Source organism: Aplysia californica, unplaced genomic scaffold (assembly GCF_000002075.1).
Source record: "Aplysia californica isolate F4 #8 unplaced genomic scaffold, AplCal3.0 scaffold00051, whole genome shotgun sequence".
Lineage (NCBI taxonomy): Eukaryota > Metazoa > Mollusca > Gastropoda > Aplysiida > Aplysiidae > Aplysia > Aplysia californica.
Window position 1 is genome coordinate 1,262,172 of NW_004797321.1, and position 12,057 is coordinate 1,274,228.

The 12,057-nt window shown below is 38.8% G+C and overlaps 1 protein-coding gene across 1 annotated transcript in view; it reads right to left on the reverse strand.

Moving 5' to 3' along the window:
- Window positions 1–7,857: 7,857 nt before the first annotated feature.
- The window catches only part of LOC101851247 (serine/threonine-protein kinase H1 homolog), a 21,977-nt gene continuing 17,777 nt past the window's right edge, over window positions 7,858–12,057 (reverse strand). Inside the window, exon 2 of the mRNA XM_005092711.3 lies at window positions 7,858–10,697. Within this exon, the coding sequence (XP_005092768.1) occupies window positions 10,323–10,697 (375 nt within the window). The 3' untranslated portion in view covers window positions 7,858–10,322. The remainder of the gene's footprint in view (window positions 10,698–12,057) is intronic.

Consider the following 12,057-nt stretch of genomic DNA (forward strand, 5'->3'; position numbering starts at 1 on the left):
AAATAATTTTAGTTGCAATCAGGTTCATTAGGCGTTCAGGTGTTCAAATGGACATATTATTAATATTATGTAGCATGGGAGGATTTGGGTATTTTGAATGCGTATAGACGACCAGCAGTTACGTGGGTAGTGTGACAACAATATTGCCTCGTCCTTAGTTGATAACAAGAACGGGACTAGATCTAGTATTTGATTTTGAACTATTTAAACTTATGAAAAAATAAGCATACAACCCCCCCCCCCCCCGGGCCACTCGTCGCCTTCTCCCTCTTCAGTCTTTCGCTTCCAAACCCACCAGATCGAAAGCCTTCTATCGTCATTCGACCTTGAGAAATAGTGAAGCATCCTGGGGAAATCAGGTTCCGGTTCTTGTCAAAATAGTGACATTGAAGAAACAGACATTGTCCCGCTCGTTGGGCAACTTTAATCGATTTTTTTTTGGGGGGGGTATCAACACTTTCATGTTCATTTAAAAACATATTTCTTAGTGAACTATACTGAAGATCATTGATCAAAGGCATGGCAAATTCAGTTTTGCCGTTTCCAAGGACAGGCAAGCTTTGGAAGTCACCAAACATTGGAGGTCATTTTCTCGCTTTATTAACCCTGAAACCAGGCGACCACCACATTCTTTAGTCGCAAATATCTGGACTTCTATTCAAGACAGATGGGGGGCATTTTTTCCCCAGCAAAAGTAAGGCGAATGAACAAGCTTTTAATTTTATACCAATAATCCCAGACGCTTGATTCTGTCATGTTGTGACACACATAAAATAAAAAGCACTACAGCTGACTGCTCTTACAGGGTCATCATTGTAGGCCTACTGTACATGCTTGTAACATTTAAATTTAAGGGCCAAAATAATACGAAGCCTGCAAAAATGGTAAGAGTAGAGATTATATGGATATTAACTTACCCGCCTCTTGTTCATAGTGGTAATTCTTCTCTTTTTGTTTATCTCTCGACCTCCCCCCCCCCTCCCAAAGCCAAACAAAACTACCTTCCTCCTGTTCTGTCACAAACGCAAACACACATGCACACACACGCGCGCATGCCTGCACACATACACACACACACACACACACACACAGAGATATCGGTATGATGGTATTGGTCAGGTGGTGATCGTCAGAGTGTTTTAACGACGCTCACAACTGCATGGTCATATTATTATGAGTGCCAAGGAGTGGATGTCAATAGAGGTGTTGATCAGAGTAGTAGCCTCAGCTCCATACCCCCACAACTCGACCTTCCTCTCATGATTTAGATAAAATGGGGCCAGTTCGTACCAATAACATAGCGTCGTGAGTGTGAGTGTGACTAGATTTACACGTCACGGAATGCACCACAGGAAAACGTGAGCACTTTCGTACCAAAGATTCTCTACTACCCTTGCTGGTACAAGACACAAGCTAAATATATACCCCGACGTCTTACTATTATTATTATTTAGTAATGGGAGAGGAACAGCATTTTTGTTCTGTTTTGTTTTTAAGGGGAAAAAAAAAGGGGGGGGGGGGCTGTTCTGTCTAACGCCCAACTAAACAACAGTGTTTGGTGCTTGGACTTGAAGGCCCCACAGTGTGTGTGTGTGTGTGTGTGTGTGTGTGTGTGTGTGTGTGTGTGTGTGTGTGTGTGTGTGTGTGTGTGTGTGTGTGTGTGTGTGTGTGAGAGAGAGAGAGAGAGAGATGAATTTCGTTTTCGTCGACATCACAAAACCAGCAAGGATGAGCTGAAGATGATACAAGAGGAGTGTTCACTATTCAAACAGCGAATCCCCGTGGTTCGAATCCCAAATGCAGAATTCTTGAATTTTACGTTGCACTGGAGATAATGGTCAAATGAGTGGTACGCCTCTTGAAAAATTAATAATGTTGAAAAAGGCAGCAACCCATACTATTTTTACTATACAACACTTGTCAAAAACAATGAATGAAACCTCAGGTACAGAGAGAAAGGGAGCCTTTGTTCAGTCAGCCTTGTGCAACATGCTCTAACGTATTTTCCAAGATGGAAAGAAAACTGTCACTCATATTTCAAGGTGCACAAACCAGAAAGCTAAAAAAACCCAGATCAAAACACTTATGTGTAGAAATAACATGACTTTTTCTTTAATGATAAGATTGTACAGATTGAGTGGGTAATGTTAACACAGTATAATTCATTGAAAATATTTGGCACGATGATGAAAACAAAAACAAAACATGTAAGCATAGCTATTTCCTGGCCCTTTCATAAAAACACTTTTCACATCTACAATATGAACTAAACTGTATAGGCATACAGCAGCTTTTGACATGCTCAGTACGAAGGAACTGAGTCAGATCATTTCACTTCAAACTGATTTTTGGAAAACTTGAGGCTGAAGTGAAAAAGTGAGATTCACAGACGCTTAAAAACCACTGCATTTCATGCCAACAGAACAGAACAGAGTATAAAGTTTCCTTTTCCAAACAAAAACCCTGGAGACTTGACTACGAAAAGGCAAAATTATTCTCGACTTACGGGGTAGTAAATGTACTGTTAAAATGGACAAATTTCGGTCTCCAAATGGCCAGTGGCCGATCGTATGACTGTTTTTTTTTATAACGCAATACGATCAAGTCGGGGGGGGGAGAAATTTAATAACCATGGTGACCACTGTCTACACATCAACATTACACATGTAGATCTAATGTAATCATGGTAAAAAATACCTTTTTGTGTTCTTTAAAACATAGCAAGACAAAAAAAGAGTCACTTCCAAGTTAATTATGATACCCTGATTCTGAATTTGTTACATACATATGTAATATTTTTACAAAAAGGTCGAAAGTTTTAATCAGTTTGCAAATGAGAATTTTACTGCCCGAGTGCAGCGTAACGTCCAGCCGCAACAAAAACAAAACATTCAAGCTGTGCCTGATTTTTTCAGCTAATATACTTTGGGGTAAACTGAAGACCAGGTAAGACCAAAAACTGCCAGTTTCAAGTGTACATGTAATATCCTCTTAAGAATGACTCATAAATTGATTACTTTGACGGCTGAAAAAATAATCCTTAATTTATACATGTACTAACAAGAATGCCAACAATATTAAAATTTATTCTTTTTAAAAACAGATCTCATGATGGTAAACACTTTTTCTCTTTCCCCTAAAAAAAAAAAAAAGAATTTAAGAAAAACGCAGTAAAAGATGGCTCTCTTTGAACCCTTGCAATAAGTTGAAACAAAATGGAAAGACAATGTGACACTTCTTATTCCTATAGAACCACAACCTACTGTGCAACAACAGAGTTGCAACTTGTTTTCCTTTTATCTCTGTTCAGAAGCAGGATCAGCACTGGCTGTAATAGTAGATGGCAGAGACAACAACTGTAATCACTAATGAAATGTCTCTAACAAGAATATCAAAGAAAAGAAATCAAAATATGAGGGTGTAATATCATATAGAATGATAATGGATGGAAATCCCTGCCCGTACAAGTCCTATTGATTACACCAATCAAATTAAATATCTTCTCAGAGACTGAAACAAAATGGCCAATGGGTGAACTCTTGACATTTAAAAAGCATGATGAAATAATCTTCATAATAATGAAAATGATACATTTAGTTAGCAGAGACACAGACTTACTCTATCCGACTGCTTTGACTTGTAAAGTCTATTCCAGTCCTCTCAGACATGACATTCCAATCTCTCAAGACACTCATCTCAAACTAGAACCACTGGAAAGCAAAACTTATGTTGTTACATCAATTACCTCATACCATCCTTTAAATGAAAGGGCAGAAAATGAAAATTCTTATCATTAAACTACAGCGAAGTCTACAACACTAATAAGAAATAATGCCCCCACTCCAACTAAAAAGCAACTACTGTATCATGAATAAGCCAGGTCCTTCTCGTAGCCACTGGTTCAGCGCCAGTCACTTGCCAATAGCTAAATGTCCCCAAGACATATCTCTATACAAAAAGTGATTCGGACAATTATTCTGTGCAAACTTACAGGTTTGGCGCATAATTATTATAGTCTGAAACCAGATTCTGAATTGTCTGTGAACCACTGCACTGTGTGCAAATCTTTAAAGGCATCTTCTACAGACAATTTTCTCCAAAACAATATCACTTCAGGAATGATTCCAAAAAAAAAGAAAAAAAAAAAAAAAAAAGAATTCATTCCAAATCAAAGACTGTCTCAGCAGTTTTCAACAGCAGCTGTGGTGAACTAAAAACATTAACTATAGCAGCAGACCAGACGACCCATCAATATGGGAACAATGTGATAAACTTCATATCATGGCCTGTTCCCTTCATGTTCCTATCGGGTCATGGCCTGTTCCCTTCATGTTCCTATCGGTTTCTGGTTGTGCATAATTTTCCATTTGGAAACGACAAATGTCGGCCGTTTGAAGAAAAACTTGAACAAATATTGCATGCTCGGGGGCCAGCTAGTAAGATGAGAAAGTCATCTGGAACATCATAAATCTTTTCACAATTTTACCCAGCCTTTAATTTAGACTACATCGGGTTGTGCTTTCTGTTCACTATAAACAACCATTGCCAGCTGTTAGAAAAAGAAGTTGTGAATAAAAACAGCTTGCTTGCATGTCAACTACTGCACGATGTTATAAAGTCATTCGGAATATCATTGTCTCTGAACAGTTTTACCTTGCCCTTGACAAAAAACAAGACCTTATTAATTAACTAACAAACCAATAACGCTGTCTGTACAAGAATGACGATCAACGAAGAATTAACATGAGATTAGAAACTAAGGCTGTAAACTGAAACTTCAAAATGACATTTTTCAAAATATCTCCAGCTCAGCACAAATGCGCAAAGCTAAAACATTTGCTGATTTAGTCAAACAATTTGCATAGAGACATGTTTATTTGTAAGTATCTTTACAAACTTGATTTACATTTTCTCACAAGGTATAATAAACTTTCTTAAAATGGACGGCCATTTATTGCATCTATAAAGTATTATAAGTGCATATAATTTAAAGAATATTTTTTACATGGATTAAAACAATTTACGACAACTTCATTCTAAGACTGTATCAAAATATTTTCTTTATCATTTTAAAACTCCAAAACATTTCCGCATCACAAAGCTATGCCTTTTTAAAAAAGCAGGCAGCATGGAGTAGCTTTCACTTCATGAGGCAATTTCTGTTGCTCTCCTTTCTATCAGTCTCTACAAACATACATAAACTTTGTCCAATACAAGGGTGGCTGATATAAATTAGTTTGCTCCTCCACCAAAAAATCTCACAGAACCAACAACCAAATGATAAAAAATACTAATTGAAACTCTAAATTGTTTCTATTTATGACATGAACTATGTTTTCTCAACAAATTTATCCATCACATATAATCATCTCAACAGAGTGCAGAAACAATGAAACAGTGTTCTCTGCAAACATCAACATTTGTACAAATGAACAAATGAAAAATTGTGTAGAAATGAGACTAGATTTCAATGTCCATATATGGAGCATGTTTTTATATTTTTAAATATGTAAAAATAAACCAAGGCTTTCTTGACATATTTAGCAAACTGAGTGAATTGTGAGTAAAGAAACAAGATGTGTGTACAGAGAGAGTGACAGTTTCTTTGCCGAGCAAATACACTCTCACAAATGGTATAAGATATATAACATGTATGACTAAAAGTCCTTGCAACAGGGGACGGAGAACTTGACTAAAAAAATCATAGAATCAGATCAATAAGTAGGCTTCCAGTGTCAACATTACCGAGGGCATGGCAGGTCTGTACAGTTTTCTGAAGCATACTTAACAAAACAAGTCATCCAACAATCTCCTCACAGGAATCCAAATATTCACCAATAAATTTTATAGAGTCAGGTACCTGCTTTCTTTCACTTAATATAAAGTTCAAATACCCAAAGAGCAACAAGCAAAAGAAACCAGAACACATGTGAAAGAAATCTATATTTCTAATCTTCTCGAGAAATGGGAATATTACTACTATTAGTTCTCAAGAACAATCCAAATTTCAATGTATTTTTATATTTTATATATATACAGAGAAACAGCAAGATACCTTTCTCTTTTCGCATTTTACTGTTTTTCGTGTGTACTCAACAGTATGGAATTGTATTTGTAGGTGTTTTACACCCCCATCACCAGCATGGACAAACAAGAAATACCAATACGGACAAACAGGAAATGTTAAATTTATCTAACTTAATCTGACAATTTCCTAGAGCTCCAAAAATCTTGCTCTCCAGACCTGTGCATGAAAAGTAAACAACATGGGACTGTAGTGTATTCAATCATTGTGAACCAGCAAACGACGAGAACAAAGACTTTTTGAAGAAATATCATCAACTAAATTTGTAATGTCAGTTTAACAAATATATGCGACAGACTTTAAGACGGCAAGAGAGGTGCATCATGTGAGTGCAAGCAGGGTTTTAGAAAGCAGAATATTTCCTCTAAATATTTTGGTATTCTGGTCTGAAATCCATCCAAAGAGGCAAACAAATTCAGTTCTTAACAGAAATTAACAAACAAATCAAGAACCCTTTTAGACCTAATATCACAAAATAAGCAGCCTTGAACTCCCAATATATCAAGCAAGAGTGTCTTTTTAAATAAAATAATCCAAGTGACCAAATACAGGAAGTGGGAATGCTAATGCTTTGAAAGCTTTGTGCTTATGTTTGGCTACGGTCTTTTTCAAAGTCTGTAGTACTTCGGTCTGAACTAGAACAAACACGGGCCACCCTACAACTGGTACACGCCACCTTCTTAAACAAGAATCTCTGTCACTTGTCAGGCTATGTCAACAGATAGTTATCTCAATGCCAGAAAAGCTCATGCTATAATGCAATACACCAGAGGAGGGGAGAAAAGAAAAAGGGAGTGGGGACGGGGGACTGGAGAGAGAGAGAGAGAGAGAGAGAGAGAGAGAGAGAGAGAGAGAGAGAGAGGGAGACAGACAGAGAGAGAGAGAGAAAGAGAGAGACAGAGAGAGAGAGACCCTAGACCTACAACTATCAGGTAGTCAGAGGTGAACTAAGCCAGGGTCAATGTTGACTTTCTCCTTCACCAGGAGGGCCAGACAAAAGAAATCTAGACGGCCACAAAGTCCTGCTAACTGGCCCAGCTGTAAGAGATAATTCAGTGAGTCAACACAACGGGCTCGGTGCTGGTGTGAAACACTGGAGGGAGAAAGTGGTCAGTAACCACTTACATAGTCACCAGTAAATATTGACCGTTGACTAGGCTGGTGCAAAACCATCCACACCAGGAGAAGCGTGCAAAGGTTCTGAGCTCCACAAGCCAAAATCAAATGAATAAAAATACAACAGCAGTCTATAAAACATGTGCACCAAGTAGTGTTCTTAGCAACCTACTGGCTAACTGAAGGAAGAACACGGGGACAAATGACAGGTTGCCAATGATTGAACTGTATCCATGCACAAAACCCTCCCCCAGTAACATGGCCCATTCAAACCTACTAGAACCAACACACAGGAGTTATTGCAAAACAATGATCACAGGATTTCAAACACTCAGCTGCTGACTGCCATGTAGCGTTATGTGTGTACTTGCGGGCAATATTTGTGACGACGTAACACTGTTCTTATAAAATAACAATGACAAAAATAACATGGTACAACCTAATCCCCTGAGCCTTGACAGTTAAATATTCAATAGAACCATTTTAATCTTCTGGCATAAACCATACAGAACAGGCTACTAAAAAAGCAAGTATGTACATCTGTTTTTGATTTCAAACCTCAGTACACTTCCCTCACTGAAGCATTTTGATGCTCAATTATAAAATCTCATTCCAAAAATTGTGAAGCTAATTTCTGGGAGTTTAATAAAAAAAAATTTTTTTTTTCCAGAATGAAAAAAAACCAACGTATCAAATGAAGGATATGAAACAAGAGTACAAACATCTTCTGTCCCCACATTTTCAACGTGATGATCAGTCAGGTGTCTTGCTAGAGGAAAGTGTCGCATTTATTGATGCAACAATCTCAGATCTGTCACTTTTCTGAAAACAAGCCACCCATTTTAGCTTCTTGAATTCTTCATTATGACAGACAAAGTCTTGGTCTATTACTTGCCTTCATCAACAAAATAATAATGAGCCGATGCTGACCTGAATCAAAAGCCACAAAAACGCTTTGCCTGCCTTTATAACTTTTTGTTGCAACCAAAAACAACTAGCAGCTCAAAACAAAAGTGTAAAAGTACATCAGTTTTACCTGCAACCCAAATTCAGTTTCGACAAAATCATGTGAAACAACGGCTGCATTTCTGTAATTGGGAAGACAGAATTGAAGCAAACACAATCCAGATTGTTCGTTGAGCTCGTGAAGAAGCTGAAGTGGGTGATTCCTCTCTCAGAAGACAGCAGACACAGACTGTGCCAAACGTTGTCCATGGGAGAATCTCGCACAGCTAATCTCGCTGACCCTGATGCTTGGCCCACCACTATCTCCGACTGACGATTAGACTGCAGTCTGTAGTGACGTCCAGCGCAAGCACCCCAAGAGAAATTCCAAGGGCAGAAGAAACACAAAATATTCCACAGGCCTTGATCCACAGGTTGTTACGTCTGTTGTGCATTCAGCGCCAGTCACCAGTTTTGCCAACCTCTGCATCAGAATCACCACAGCAAACTTTATGAGCAGGAAAAAAATCCCTGTATGCACTATATCAACCTAATTTTCGTATACCTTCTTTTTCTTTTAGACTCTTTTTACAAAAATGTGTACCTCTTCAATTCAATTAACAACAAAAAAAAGGGTAAGGGAAGCACAAGAACTTATGAACTGTTCCTCTTTCTGCTGTCCTTTCCAACAAAAAACTGAAGGACATCCACACGTGATGTGCAAATAAACCAGCGTAAAAATTACAGACAACGGACTGCGGTTGTGCCAAAGCAAACTTGTGAGAACCAACACAGAACAACACAAGACTACAACCCTAAGCCCAGTACTACACACAGTACATAGCTTTGCCAATTCAAGAGAGAGAAAACCAAAGTGACAAGATTTAAATTGGCGGTGAATGGGTGCAACTCACATTCGAGAAGACACACAGTCTGACAACACTAAGTTTAGGTTTCAGAAATATAGACAAGAAGGTAAAAACTGTAGGATCAAGAAGCCCTTACGCAAAGTCAGAACTTACAAAACTTAGTCGACATATATAGAGAAGTTGCAGTCACAGGGATTACGAGCCATCTATTGCCCAAACATACCCATCTGTCTCTGAAGTAACACTCACATGTCAGGTGTCATCACTCAATCAGAAGATACAGAAACAGTTTACAGATATAAATTATCAATTGCTTTTCAACAATATCTTACAACAAATCTACACAAAATCTGCAGTAGTTTCCAAGCACTGTAACTGACAAAAGATTGTGACTATGGCTACAAAACCAGGCACAGCTCATGAGATGAGAGTGAGTGAAGGGAGAATATTGTCCAACACTAGTGCAAACACAGACTTCTCTGCCTCACTTTGCAGTCAACATCATAATCTAACATGTGATTCCAATTTGGGAATGAATCAAGCATTTGCCATTGTAGCAATCACCACGAGAAAAAGAGCTGTTTCCTTGACATAGCTGTACACAGCTTCAACACCCTCCCACTGACCTTGTGTGTTTGTACACTACCAACACATACAGCCAGAGCACTCACTTTGGTAAAAGAAAACATTTGACCACCTGGTCTGGACGCCGTATATCAAAGTTATCTACAAAATGTACTGTCATTATAATATATTATATATATAATATATCGTGTATATATATTACATATAAATATATTATAGAATTCAAAATACCTGCATCAGAAACTCACAAGCCTGTAAAGAAGCAATATCAAGAGGTAATCCTGAACAAGTCTTGGTAATTTGACAAATTTCTGTCCGACATATCTATAGCTACCTCCATTTTAATGCACACTATCTAATATTTTTTTGCTAAATTTTTAAAAGTATGGACGACTGCATTCCTTGCAGATTTACCTCCTTAGGCAAACTGGATGGAGCCAGGACATAGAAACACACATCAAACGCATGTCTTTACTTCATGAACCCCAAAGAGAATTTAAAATCAAATTATTTGGAGCAGATTCAACTTCTCGCTTCACTAAAAATATACATTGTATTTTGAAAGAAGGAATTTTAAAAACAAGTCGATGTGCACTAGTCTCTTGAATAAAATCGGTAAATAATGTGACCAAATTTACACTGGGAGGGTGGGGTGGATTGGTGGGGGGGACAATTTGGTTTAGGGATTGTGGGATGTGGAAGGGGTGGGCATGGGGTAGATGCTATGCATAGTTGCTGTGGTGACTGCCCAGTGAGGCCAAGTCAGCCTGTACTTCTGGGTCTTTGTGCAATTCGTCTATCTCCTCGGGCTGTACCCGCCGCCTGTCTGAGCGCAGTGAGTGCCCTGAGCGGTTGGACTTGTTGCTCTTGGTTGACTTGGTGGATTTGGCCGACTTGGTGCTGTTGTCTCTCTGAGACTGGCGCTGGATGATGTTCTGGGAGATGTTGCGGTGAAGGTTCTTGTTGGAGGTGGCGGTGGTGCTCTGTAGGAGCCACGGGTGTTTACAAGCCTGGCTGGCTGTCAGACGATCGTTGGGGTCAAGCACCAGGGTTTTGTCAATGAAGTCCTTGGCCAGACCGGACACATCTTTCCAGTGCTGGATGCAGGGGGAGAAAGAGAGAAATGAGATTAATTCAACAATAAGCAATCAAATATCCTTCAAGGTTGTATTTTTAGTTTAGTAAGAGTTTTAGCAAGGTCATATAAGTGCTGAAGAATAGAGGTTTTTAGTTTTAGTAGAGGTTTTACAGCGCTCGAAACTTCATAAGGTTGTATGAGCGCCAGAATATTAAAAATGTTACAAGAGAGTAACAAACATAAAAAAGAAGAAAGGGAGATCAGGACAAATAGACGTTCGATAGGAAAAAAGAAGCAAACCACACCAGAGCACCCGCCAACCACCCACGAAGATTAGAGGTGTTACAAGAGAGTAACAAACACAAAACAGAAGGAGGAGAGATCAGGACGATAGGTGTCTGATAGGAAAGAAGGAGCAAACAACACCAGACCCCCGACCAACCACCCACTTCAAGGTTGTATGCACGGGAATAATGAGAAGCACATACACACATTAACCCCTTCATTGCCAGGCCCGACACCCTCTTGAGCTATGTATTAGGACTGTGGAGCAAGTCAAACACTTTTAGTTTCAGTAAAAGTTTTATGGCACTAGGAACACAATAAGGTAATATAAATGCTGAAGATTAGAGGTGTTACAAGACAGTCACAAATAAAAAATAAAAAGATGTAAAAGAGATAAGGAAAACAAATGTTTGATAAAAAAGAAGGAACAAACCACACCAGAGCACCCACCAATCACCACTAAATAAGTTTGAGTGGAGGGAAGCACATACACCTCTTCACAGACAGGCATGGCACTGTTTTGAACTATTTAATAATAATAATAATAATAATAATAATAATAATAATAGCATTTGTATAGCGCAGATCCCCGCTCAACAGCAAGCTCTATGCGCTTCACAGTCTACACTATTACCCCAGCAGACCTGAGAGCATTCTGAAACAAACTCAACTTCCTGAGAAGCATACAGTGCAAGCAGCCATTTTTTTGGGTCCACCTGGGTGAAGTGAGGAAAATTCGTGTTAAGTGCCTTTCCCAAGGACACAACGTCGGGCCCGAGGCTCGAACCCCCGACCCCGCAACTTCACGATTATGAGAGTGGTAGCCTAACCACTAGGCCACCCACGTCACTATTTGCTAGGATTGTGGAGCAGGTGAGACAATCAAAGTGTTAAAAGTTTAGATTTAAAAAGTCAGAAGTTCAAGTCATCACCAATCCAACATCAGGCACAGAGTACAAGTATAAAAAAGTGAAAACAAATCATTCAAAAAAAAAACAAACAGTAGAGAAGCTGTTCAATGAGAGAGAGAGAGAGAGAGAGAGAGAGAGAGAGAGAGAGAGAGAGAGAGAGAGAGAGAGAGAGAGAGAGAGAGA